The 13,583-nt window shown below is 36.3% G+C and overlaps 1 protein-coding gene across 1 annotated transcript in view; it reads left to right on the top strand.

Moving 5' to 3' along the window:
- LOC118200444 (uncharacterized) overlaps positions 1 to 13,583 on the top strand; it is a 29,586-nt gene that overhangs the window by 9,460 nt on the left and 6,543 nt on the right. Inside the window, exons 2-3 of the mRNA XM_035372416.2 lie at positions 6,401 to 6,484; positions 10,838 to 10,877. Of these exons, the coding sequence (XP_035228307.1) occupies positions 6,401 to 6,484; positions 10,838 to 10,877 (124 nt within the window). The remainder of the gene's footprint in view (positions 1 to 6,400; positions 6,485 to 10,837; positions 10,878 to 13,583) is intronic.

Raw genomic sequence — 13,583 nt, 5'->3', positions numbered from 1 at the left:
ATACACGTCGTAGCCCACTGAGGAAACGTTATGAAAGCCGGGTATTCATAACCCGAGTATTTGTTTTTAACCACCACAAATTTGGAAACAAGGCAAACAAATGCCGCCCACCGTGTCGTTATAACGACCAGGGAAGTTGTGAACGACAGCGGCCGGAATTTTGCACGCCTTTTCGTTATCGAAAAGAATTCGGACTTGAGGTTTCTTGTAGACACCGGGGCTGATGTTTCTGTCATTCCACCACATTTTCACGAACAAAAGCGCCTTACCAACTTACAACTTTATGTAGCAAATGGAACTCCTATTCAAACTTTTGATGAACGCCTGATATCTGTTGATTTAGAATTGCGCCGCAACATCCAATGGCCATTCATTATTGCTACTGTTTCAAGTCCTATTAGTGGCGCTGACTTTTTTCAAAAATTTTCTGCTTGTCGATCTTAAGAATCACCGTTTGATATATTCCGAGAGTAATTCGCATTAGTCAAGATTTGAGCATTAAACTGATTTCGGGTAACTCCCCATGGCATCAACACCTCAGAGAATTCCCTACAAACACGCGCCCAGTTATAGGTATTTTCGAACCCAAGCACGATGTACTACATTATATTGAAACTACTGAACCTCCAATTGCAGCTAAACCAAGACGCTTACCTCCGGACAAGCTTAAAGCTGCCAAAGAAGAATTTCAATACATGATAGAACAGGGAATTTGCCGTCCTTCAAAAAGTTCATGGGCTCTATCTAATTCGGAAACGAAATGGTAACTGACGCCCGTGTGGCCATTATCGTCGGTTAAATGCAGCTACAATTCCTGCTCGTTACCCAGTCTCTCACATTCAAGACTGTATGCAAGTTTCAGAGGGAAGAGCTATTTTTACAACCTTGATCTTGGGCGGGCGTATCACCAATTGCCCGTTAACCCAGCTGATATTCCAAAAACTGCGGTTATTACGACTTTTGGACCATTTGAGTTTCGGGTCATGACTTTAGGCTTATGCAATGCTGCTCAAACATTCCAACGCTTCATGAATCGGATGTTAATCGGCCTCGACTTTTGTGTACCTTATTTTGATGATGTCTTAATCGCCTCCTCTTCAGAGCAAGAACACCTACCACATTTGAGAACAGTTTTTGAACGTTTTCAAAGGTACGGTGTCGGTCTTAATCCTTCTAAATGCGTTTTTGGCCAACCGAGAGTATCCTTTCTTGGTCATGAAACTTCCGCTGATGGTGTTCGACCGCTTCCAGACAGAGTCACCGCTATCCCCGATATACCCGTACATCTTCAGTGAAGGACTAAAGAATCTTGCTATGCTCAATTTTTATCAACGTTTCTTACCTTATACAGCGACCATACAAGCTCCTCTAAATTCTTTTTTGGTTTGAAGCAAGAAAAACGATAAACGTGTTACATAACCTGGACCACAGAATCCCGCGAAGTGTTCCAAAAATGCAAAAATGATTTAATTTCGGCAACAAATTTTGCAGTATCCTTCCGCATCTAAACTATTATCACTCTACGTTTATAAGGTATTTTTCCCTCTTTCCTAGCCTGCCTTCGTGGTGTAGTGGTTCTGCACGCTGGGCCGGTACTCCAGAGGTCCGCGGTTCGATTCCCGGCGAAGGCGTAGCATATTTTTCATATCCTCTGCTTCCCAAAAATAACCTAATGTCTCTCCACGTTGACGTTGCTCAGCGTGGATCAACAACAGCTATAGGAGCAGTTTTACAACAGAAAGATCAAGAATTATGGAGACCACTTTCACATTTTTCTAAAAAGAACCATCACCAGCACAAACCAGATACAGCACTCACGATCGCGAATTGTTAGGAGTTTATGAAGCTGTCAAATATTTTTGACATATGCTAGAGGAACGCGTTTTCATGATCGTAACAGATCACAAACCCTTAACCTATGCTTTTCAACAGCGTTAGGATAAAGCTTCTCCTCGTCAAATGAGACACCTAGACTTCATAGGGCAATTTTCAAAAGATATCCGTTATATTGAGGGTTCGCAGAATATTGTTGCAGACACCTTGTCTCGTATTGAACAACTAGCCGTTCCTTCGCGAATAAACTTTGCTGCCCTTGCAGATGAACAACACCTGGATTCAGAACTACAAACCCTCTTGAAAAGCATATCTTCCACCAATTTGTCATTTACTTCATCAAAGTCTTGAAAAGCAAATTTATCATTACTTCATCAAAGTCGATCCTTTCAAATTTTTTTCCTTCCACACTTAAAAATGCTAGATGGCTTAGGGGATCTTGTCCCATTGTTGATTATAAATATGTGAAAATGTATTTTAATTAGCTGAACGAACGTTCATAGCTAGCATTTGATAATGAAATAGTAAGTAGTATTTGAAGTGAGACTCTTAGGTTTGGAAAAACATTTTCTCTATAGATCTGTAGTGGAGTTTTAGGTTCCGTTTCTTTTCTACTGCGGAGTAACGTCATGCAGTCACATTCACTGCTCAAAAATAATTAGGGGATGTTGTGGGTTCGGTATGAAATAACCATATAATCGACAATCTTTTTGAACAAAAGGAAATAGAATAGATTATAAAGGAAAATTATATTGTTTACAAAGTTGGGAATAGGCAAATTTAGTCTGTGACGTCGAAAACTATGTGTTTAAGATAAGGAGTGACAAACGACCTGCAGCATTCCTTTTGTAGTAGGAGATTTAAAAACAATTAAAAAGTGGTGTATTTAATTATGGCAAAGCACACTAGGGCTATCTGCCTAAGAGGAGGGATGCCTTCGTGAAGGACTTTCTAAGAGAAACTGGCTCGTATACACGTTACACATGGGGAAAACCACGAAAACACCCATGTAGCCAGCCCGTTCGCGGGATTCGAACCTCGGACCGAACTACCAGTGTTCAGCGACTTTACCGCTCGGCCGCTGGTGGGCAACAATTGAAAAAGAGTTGACTGTTTGTAGCAGTCAGTCCGATGTTTTAGCAAGATGACTTAGTTGAATCGGTAGACTGGAAGGCCATCAGTCCTTTACAGCAGAGTCAAACGCAATCCATTGTAGCGGAAGCGTTAGGATTTTCAAAAAATGTTATTTCCAGATTATGGAATCGGATTTTGGAAACTGGATATGTTTGAGAAATTCGGGACAAGGTCGTGTTATCGTTTTAAAATAAAAAGCGGGAGATATACGTGCATTTCGTTTAAAAAAATAAAAATATATCTCTACTTTGGAGAAATAAAATGGTCAGAAAGAACGTTTTGGTTGATGTGCTGCAAACATTTTATTACACATCTTATCAGACAAATCAAGAAAATAAATAATTAATTATATTACAATAGTTATTAATTTTAAATATATTTTCCAGAAATCGATCAAAATAAAAACTGAAATTTTCCGGAAAGTATTGTTTGGAAACCATTTGGCGCCCCTCTAGGAGCAGCGCCCGGGGCATCATGCACCCCCTTGCCCCCCCGTCGCTACGCCACTGCCAACATCCAATGCACAAACAAGCCCTTACAAATCTTTTCCATCAGTCAAATTCACCGCAATCACTCAACCAATTACGTCATAATAGGTTTCCATAAGATTCAACTACTCATGTTACCATAAATGAAACAACTTGCCAATAATCCAAGGGGCACCCTTAAACATAGGCTAACCAATTAACCAATATTCTTCAAGACAGCCTATATGACCTTGGGCTGACCAGTTCAGTTTTTAAATTTAAATCTGAAAAACTTAAAGGAAACAAACTGGTAATTAACAACTGCTTTGAAAGAATAATGATTTAATAATATTATATTTTTAGCTGAGCTGATGTATTCCCAATTGAAGGTTAACTCGTTCAGGACCAGCGTCCCATATACGCGACGCAACGATTCTACTCCTATGAGCCCAGGGGCCGCGTATACGCACCATTAAAGCGGAACGATTTATTTGAATTTTTAAAAGCCAGTAAATGGAGCTAAGTGGTAATTGTTTTCACATGGATTGATTCATACGGCATTTGACCTTCATGTACTGGCATTTACTCTTATTTTCTGGTTTCTGGTTTTGAGAGATGTATTGAAATAAACAAACTGGAAATTGCGGCTCTTTATAAGTGCGCCTGTGAATTAAAGGGCGCTTTTGTTTATTTTGTAAGGAATTTTTTTTTTGTTTGTTTTCTATATATTTTGAAATTTAACATAAGCTTTTTTTGGTTAATTAAAAAGTAACATTACAACATTATTACAGAAGGGGGAAAGACTATCTGCTTTCTCGACGTGTAATGCATCTTGCTCGCATTTCTCAGGAAAGAGCCAGCGTTTTTTTTTTTTTTTTTTTTTCCCTTTTTACATTTTGGTATATAATGTATTTACTGGATATATAATGTACTTATATATAATGCATATATTGCCGTGATCAGCAACGAATATCCCGCCAGTGTGTGTGGGGGGTTTTTCCTTGATCACTTTCCGGTAATCGTGGACGCTGTTTTCGATTTAGAAAAACACGAAGTCTTCTAATATAAACCTGATGTCACAAGGTGTTTGAGGATGAAATATTTCTGAGTGTCTTTTGAAGTTTTGTGATATGTGTTGGGGTTATATTCAGTTTCATTCCGTTAGCCATGGTTAAGAGACCTTACTTAAAATGTTAAAAATTTGTCCAAAATCAGGGGACTTTTCCGTCTAACTGGAAGACAGTTTTCGAAAATTTATGTTGATGGGAGGTAATAAAGGTAGGAGAAGATACGTTTTGTGCACTAAAACCAAGAAAAAGCAAAAGCAAACAATGTATTTTGAGTGCGAAATATGCAGTGTAGGATTATGTGTCGATTTTTGTCTTGAATTATTTTACACACAGCAGAATTTTTATTTAAACTGGAATTTAACTACCTACAGGTAATTCTCGTGTTTTTTTTTAAATTTCGTATTTGTAATTTTTTTTCATGTTTATAGTATTTATTTCTGTTTGTATAGTTAGGATTTTAGTATTTTGCTTGTTTAATTTATTTCTATTAACGTGATATTCTTTACGCAACTTTGAACTCATAATATCAAAATGCTGATTTATATGATTTTTTTCTTTTTTTAAAAATTAGGCTTAACTGCTAAAATTGTGTGGGCCGGTGGCGACAATCCATTTCAGAGGGTCCAGTCCTGTGACTGCACTTTGTTCTCCCGGCGCTGGTCCTTAAGGGGTTAACCAGTACCTTCAAGAGATCTATTATGCGCTTAGGCTGACTAGTTCGGTTTTAAATCTGAAAGACTTAACTCTTTCACAACCAATCCGTCCCACAAAGCCCTACATTGAGACAACCTGAACCGCCCCCAAACTGCCGAGATTGCAAGCAATATTATTTTCTTTCCTACCCCTAAGGTATGCAGTAGTGGGTGCAGATTCCCCAAATGCATTGTATCGGTTTACTGCAGACAGCTCTTCCTTAGAGGTTTCTTATCGTTTGATTGCTCGCGACATTTCATTGTTGATTTTCTTTTTAGTACAATGTGCTTTTAAGCTTTAAACAGCAATAAAAATGCAGTTTAAAAATTTAAGGATTATATTTATTTTTAATCAATTTATTCCTTCCTATAAAAATAATGGAAGTAAACAAAATCTCAGTAGTGATCATAACAAAGCCAGAAAGGAATGTTGGTTTGACCTTCAGAATAGGTTTATAAAGAATGGGGTTAAAGGCTAATGAAACCTTTGTTAGAAAGTACAAAGGATGTCATTCGAAATCTTCACACCTATTTTGTGCGTTGATGGACGGGGAGGGGAGGAAATTGCTGTGAAACTGGAAAAGTATTTTGGGCGGTTCGGTATTTTGAGGATATAGGTTAGCGAAGGGTCTGGATTTCAAAGAGTTAAAGGGAACAAACTGGAAATTAACAACTGCTCGAACATAACCTGCTTTGAAAGAATAATAATTCACTCCCATCTGAGCTGAGCTGATTGATATCATCAGTTCTATTTTGCTCTTAATTTGGCCTAATTTCTTCTGAAGTACTTTTCTTATTGCTTTGGAACTTTTCCATAATTTCTTCTGAAGGATTTTTTTTTAGAAAGATATTTCTAGTAATAATTTTTATAGCTGATAATGTAATCTGTGTTTTTTTTTTCAGACTTCAGCAGTTATTTATTTATTTATATTTTACTATTTTTGTTATCATAGTGATTTGTTTATAGTTGGAAACTTATATTTATACATCTGCTAATCTTATATTGTTGGATAATAAGCTGTCTACAATATGACACTTGGTATTGTAAAAAATTAATAGTAAATTTCATTGTTCAATATTGTAATATTTATTCAATATTGTAATATATTTCTTCTCTTTTATAGAAGAATGATTCTCTCTATATCTTATTTAAGAATGATTTGCCTGCTTTTTTACTTAAAAGTGTATATATTTTTTCTTTTAGTAGTCGAAAGAGACCACGTTCTTGTGAAGATGATAGCTGTGAACTGATGCCCATTTCAAAAAGAATTAATGATCTGCATATCAGGTTGTTTTAATCAAATGATAAGTATTTTAATGTATTAAAAACATAAATATTACAATAACTTAATGAAACGTCCAGATCTTATGGGCCAACCCAGTACAGTACAAAGTCCGAAATCTGGACGTCCATTATCCGGAATGATCTCAAAGCCACCAACAATGTTTTCTCCTAGGCTTTACGCATACACATTTCATCCCCCCTCCACGCATAATAAAACATCTGGAGAGTCCTGATTCTTAATTTCACTTTGACACTAAATAAAATACCTTGCTATTGAAGAAACAATCATTTTAGCATAAATTTGTACTATCAGTACTGTTGCTGCGTGTCTGCTTGGCATACATCTCAAACCGAAATATTCCACATTGATGCATCGCTGATCCGACGTCCACCTGGCAAATCATTATTTATTATACTTTTCTTTCATCACCGCATGTTTATCAAAACATGACAAATTGAGTAATGACTCATGTCAATTTTTTTATGCTAGTAATTGAATAATAAAGAGTGTGCAACCTTTTATGTTGACATTACACTTGGCGATGATTACAGATTTAAGTTAAATGCGTTAAAAAATGTTGATGAAAAATTTGCCAAAAATTTCTTTCCATATGCTAAAAATAGATTTTGTTGATGATACTCATAGACCCAAAGCTTACATTTAGGGCTATTTGAATTAAGAATAACTGATTTGTTATTCACATAAATGCAGAACCAGTGCCAGGGCAAAGAATGTCTATGTAAAGAAGGAAAGGTTCCATAGACGTCATGTAAACCAGTTTGCTATTACGCCGCTGGAAAGTGGAGGAAGAATTCGCCAAGGGATTTGGTGACAGAACCTGGCGGCGAGAATTTCCTCCTCTGTGATGTGTACAGGAAATTGAGGAACATTTATTAAAAAGAAACATTTCTTAATGTTTCTTCTTTGACATTTTGTGATAATATAGGCTCGGATTTTCATACTTTTTTTAGCTCAAAATAACTGTCTTTATTGATTAATTTACTTACACGAAAAAATATTTTCTTTTCCTTTAAAATTTAAAGAAATTTAAAACAATATTCATTTTATGGACTCTTGATAAACGTGATCTTCGTACTTTGGTGCTTTGGCGACAGATATTTCATGCATGTGCAGCCGTTTCCCTCTATGTTGGGACAGAGCTACTCCTGCTGCAGAGAAGTTTTCCTTCTTAACAATATATATTCTTTGGCCAGGGCTTGTATGGCCGCGTCGAAGAATTTAGGACCCACGGAGACTGCATCAGGCGGTAAAATATCTAGCACTGGCCCTCAATAAGGCTTAAGTATATGGTGGGAATTTATTTATTTGGAGCTCTGATAAGCCTTAAGCATGTGCAAGAAATAGACATAAGTACCGGGTGGCCATAATTAAACTGACAGTGCTCACAGTGTTCTGTATCCCGATCTATTTGCAAGAATGACGCCACATTTTGTTTCAAGATTAAACAAGACAGGGGACGAAGGATTCTGCGAAAAAACAAATTAGTTCCAAAAGTCACCGCTAGGGGAATATTTGGTGCTGTGTAATAGAAAATAGAGTGTTAACAAATGCAAATCAATACAGAAATTACCTTTTTTTTATTTTGCATTCAAATGAGGTTCAGTATGGCTGCTATTGTTGTAGACCACATATGCACAGTATGCACAACAGCAGAAAGTAACATGTCTGCAGGAATAACCCATACAGTCCGTGATGTGTTATCGTTTAACGTAGCCAGGTCCTGGACCACTCCTTGATAGACCTTGGACTTAAGGTAACCCCATAGCCAGAAGTCACAAGGGGTAAGATCAGGCGACCGAGGTCGCCATGCAGTTGGAAAGTAGCGGCTAATGACTCTTTCTGATGTGAATTTCTGTCGTAGCACCTGTTGCACCCATATAGCAATGTGTGGAGGGGCTCCATCTTGCATGAAAATGATTTCCCCCAGGCATTGTCTTTGCTGAAGTGCCGGAATGACAAAGCTGTTCAACATGTGGCGATATTTCTCTCCGGTACCAGAACAGGTTTCCAGTCCTGTCGGGGTAATGTTCTCATAGAAGAATGGACCTACAATAAATTCCGCTGTGAACCCACACCAAACAGTTACCTTTGGTGAATGTAAGGGAATTGCTGTGACTGCATGTGGTGGTCAGTTCTGGGTATTCACAGTTCCATTCAAGTAAAAGTGGGCCTCGTCTCCCCATAAGATTTTCAACGGTCAAGCATCATCCACCTCCATTCTAGCAAGAAAAGTGAGAGCAAAAGTCAATTGCTTATCATGGTCGGGGTACAGTAACTCTTGTACGGATAGAAGTTGATAATCTTTCGTAAGATTTTCTATACCGTACTGTAAGGCATATCCATATTCCGAGTTACTCCACGAGCGCTAGAGGTGGCAGCAATATTGTCTGGTTCTCTGTCGACAATTGCCCTGGCAACTGCTTCGATTGTATTCTGTGGTACAGGTTTTCGTCCTCTGCCTGACTGAACCTTCAGAGAACCTGTTTTCTCAAATGTTGCAACCATTGCTTTTAGCCCATTAACTGACACAGGACCGTTACCTTTACTCATTTTTTTACGTTCTAAAAGCATGAAGAGCGGCTGATGCTTTGCACTGGTTGAGGTAAAAGAATTTGACCAGTAACTCACGCTCAAGTAAAGAAGGAGACATTGCACATAAACTTTCAATCTGATTGATTCGTAACGTAACACATTGCCTTTTAAAACCCAAGCAGCTGGCACTGTGCGAATGGATGTAACATGAAATTTGAATAAAGAACTTCTTCTTCTGCTCAGTGTACATGATATTGCAGATCACGAGACTTTATCAGTGTTTATGTAGATTTTACGCTTTTTTAAAAGTGTTGCCGTATTGCACTTGAACTAAATCAGAAAATGTGCATAATAAAAGGTAATTTTATTCCGTATTAATTTGCATTTGTTAACACTCTATTTTCTATTACACAGTGCCAAATATTCCCCTAGCGGTGACTTTTGGAACTAATTTGTTTTTTCGCGGAATCCTTTGTTCCCCGTCTTGTTTAATCTTCCTACAAAATGTGGCGTCATTCTTGCAAATAGATCATGCTACAGAACACTGTGAGCACTGTCAGTTTATATATGGCCACCCAGTATAATAAATAACTAAACTAATACAATTCAGGCTTAATTGTCTCAGTGCGCGATAGAAGCAACATAAAATTTAACAGAACAACTTGTCATTAGTCGCTAAGCTCATGATGCATAGCCAAATATGTATAGTAAAGGATAGCTAAATTTGATGATGATAGCTGCTAATTTAAAAATTTTTTGGATATTGCAAAACAAAGTTGAAATTTTCCAATTAACGAATTTTGTAAAGAAATGTGGAGAAGAGGTAATAAATGAAGTTGATGTAAAAGAAGTTTTTATATCATGAATGGCGAAATCTGTAGTATAGTTCTAGATCCAGAAAATATCGCTACCAATAGTGAAGAAAGTGACAGAGAAGTTACTGAAAACAAGAAAATGTCGATTAACAAGTTAGTCGGAATTCTCAAAACAGCAATTTCAGGATTTCAACAATGTAACTGAACAGAAGATTATGTCTGTGTACAGAATTAAAGAGAAGGTATTAGCACAAAAAATGAAGCAACTTAAAACAGCTTACATTGAAAGAAATGTTTAATAAGGTAAACAAATAAATATTAAGCTTTTTTTTGTAAACTTTGTTACTCTTTAGATCATAAATACTTCATTATTTCATAAATTTAGATTTCATATTTTTAATTTTATAATTTCCAAATGCCATCTTATTAGATTTAAACTGATGATCTATTATCCGGAAAAATCCCAAATCTGTAATTGCCCTACAATAAGTCCCGACGAGTCTGGATTTCGGACTTTGTACCATATTATAAAATTATATCCTGATTTTAAACTACTCACGTTTTTACAGAATATAATTTTATAACTTAAAATATAAATTAAAAATCATCTGCCCTAAGTAGTCATAGAATTGACATTTTCTTCAATTTTGAGTGAGGTCATTAAATAAAAGCGTTAACAATTCCATTTCATATTTCACAGCGATCTTACGAAATTTCGTTTATTCATTTTTGGAGATCTTGTACTGATTGATTAGTTTCAGAGAAAATAAAGTAGTGCAAGATATATATATATATATATATATTTATTTATTTATTTCTTAAAAATAGGCATATATTTAGTAGGTTATCTCTAAGAGGTAATTTTTAGTAGGTTTGCTTTCAAAGGCCTGGGATATGAGACTTATTTTGCCCTTAGTAGATTTATTTTTCTATTGTGATTTCCATTGTATTGTTGATCATAATAAAGTTTTTATTTTTATTTGCTAGGTCATGCTTTCCTGAATCCAGTTCATCTATAGATGATTGTGTAAGATAAATCTATAGTTTTTATATACATATACACATTAAAAAAAAACCCTCTTATTTACTTATTGTTTTAGGACTTATTTGATATTGCATGCTCGGAAACTAAATTGCCTTTGCAGATTATATATAGTTTGAAATCTAGATGCACTAAAAAGATGAAGAATATGTTGTTGTTTCTTGCTTGTTGTCCTGTTGAAACCATTTTAATAAGGGAACTAAATGTTAGATAATTAAGGATTTAGATAATAAGGAAGTTATTATCTAAATAAGGAAGAAATGTTAGGTAATTAAGGTTAGATAAATAAGGAAGGAGGGATTTAATTTTATGATTATGAAAAGGAAATACAGTTTTATGGTTCCTGAAAAGTTATAATGTATCTGCTTATTATAATTGTTTTAAAATCGCTGTAATTGGTTACATTTAAAACTACATGTTGTAGTTACAGCTGAAATTTTGCAATTACATCCCTGTAGATAAAATTTGTATATCTGATTTGGAGTTTCATTAAATTGAGATAGAAGTTATACACTGCTTAAAAGTGAAATTGCAACACTAAAAAAGAATGCACGTAGCATCATGCAAATTGCAGGAGAATTGTGAGGTGGATATGCAAATGATAAAAATTGCATACGCATTGGATCACGTGGTATGCATATGTGGGCTATAAATTGTCAGATACTTTCCCTTCTCATAGACAGCATCTGAGGGTTTTTGGAGCACTGGAGAAGAAGCATAGAAAATGCCTCTGAGATGACGGCGAGCTCAATTAGCTCAATACCATCAGTTAATGACTGGGGAATATGACCTTATTATCGAACTCCATGAATTTGGTTTGTCGCTGCACATAATAGCCACTCGTATTGGGCACAGTGTGAATATCATCCAATGTTGTGTCACACGATGGATTCCAGGAAGGTTTAGATGCTCGTCGGAGAGGAAGTGGTGTGCACAGGTGCACGTCAGAGCGCACAGACCGGCATATTCGGCGGTCAACTATTGGGAACCCTTTCTCCACATCACATGAGATCTAAACCAGTTGCCTCCAGGAGCAAGTGGATCTGTGTCCACTCAAACTGTACGCAATAGATTGCATGCAGTACACTAACGTTCACGGGTACTAGCCGCAGGAATACCATTGACTGTTGAACAAAAGACTAGACGCCTGGTGTGGTGTCAGCGTCATAGTGCGTGGACCATCGAATGGCATTGTTTGTTCACAGATGAGACTTGTTTCTGTCTGTGGAGGAGTGACAGCCATTGACAGATATGGTGGTCACCCGGAGAATGCTACAAAACAGCCAATTTCGCAGAGTATCACACTGGTGTTATGTTCTGGGCATTATGGTTTGGGGTGGTGTAATGTTTGATCACAAGACGTCCCTGGTACACACTAACGACAATTTAACAGCGGACCGCTATGTCACGCAAATTGCGGAACCTGTTGTTCTGCCATAGTTGCAAGGCGCACTCAACACAGTATTCTAGCAAGACAATGCCATGCCGCATGTCGCACAGCATACTTTTAACAGCCTGACCAGATTTGACATCCTAACCTGGCCTCTCCAGATCTGAATTCCATCGGACACCTGTGGGATGTCATTGGATGTGACATTAACCAAGGACTACGGCTGCAAACCCTGGATGATCTGCGTGCATCAGTGGATGTGGCTTGACAAAGCCTGCTCCAGGTGACTATCAATGAACTCATTGATAGGATGCCTCACCAGATTGCAGCATGTATTGCTGCCCGAGAGTGCAGTGTGTATTGTATTAGATACTGAATAAATTGGTGTATAATAATTGTATGTGTCTGTTTTCCTAATAATTTGCATATCCATCTCACAATTCTCGATCCTGCAATTTGTATGACGCTACAAGCATTCTTTCTTGGTGTTGCAATTTCACTTTTGAGGAGTGTAGTTTGGATGAAATGTAATATTCTTAGAACAAAAGAAACAGTGTAGCCTGTTTTCTGGTTTAAAATGTAAATGTTTTAGATGTAAAAGTCAGTGGTTAATTTAATGCACAATTATTTAATAACAGTTAAATTTTTTGGTGGAGGGGAAAAAATCCATTACTCCTAATATCCAACTTCCAATGCTCATTCACTGAAACTTTTGTTAAAAAATATTCATCTGGACTTCTGTCAGTAATTTCATCTATATTAATGTTTTACATCTGTTCATCAGTTGCCCATCATTCAGCTTGCTGAAAACATTTGTGTCAAAACTTAAGATTAATTGCATTGATGTTCTTATGAGTAAAAAATATTTTCTGTTAATATTGGCTAAATTTTATCTATTTGAAAACATTATCTTTTTTTTTTTTTTTTTTTTTTTTTTTTTGTGTGTGTGTGTGTGTGTGTGATGGGCATTTATCAATATATAGACTTTTGACTGAAAACTACTAATAGTGTGAAGCAACATTTTCAATAGCTTACGTGTGCTATTAAAATCTAAATGTTTCAGTAGCTACTTACATTGATTTTCTTGCAAGTTTAAAAATATCTACTGTTTATAACTGCTATTTGTAAGAAATTTTAAAGGAATATTTCAAATCAGTGCAATAAATGTTTATATTACAGTTTAAAGTTGTAATAAATAATTATTGTAGTATGGATACAATAATGACTAATGTTCTAAGATTTTTGTATTTCTTTTTATGAATAATGAATTTTCAAAGGGTAAGAAATTCTGAATGTGGGAG

Source organism: Stegodyphus dumicola, chromosome 8 (assembly GCF_044657685.1).
Source record: "Stegodyphus dumicola isolate Sdum_Otavi_A_Nest chromosome 8, ASM4465768v1".
In the NCBI taxonomy this organism is placed as follows: domain Eukaryota; kingdom Metazoa; phylum Arthropoda; class Arachnida; order Araneae; family Eresidae; genus Stegodyphus; species Stegodyphus dumicola.
This window is presented reverse-complemented; position numbering and strand designations above follow the sequence as displayed.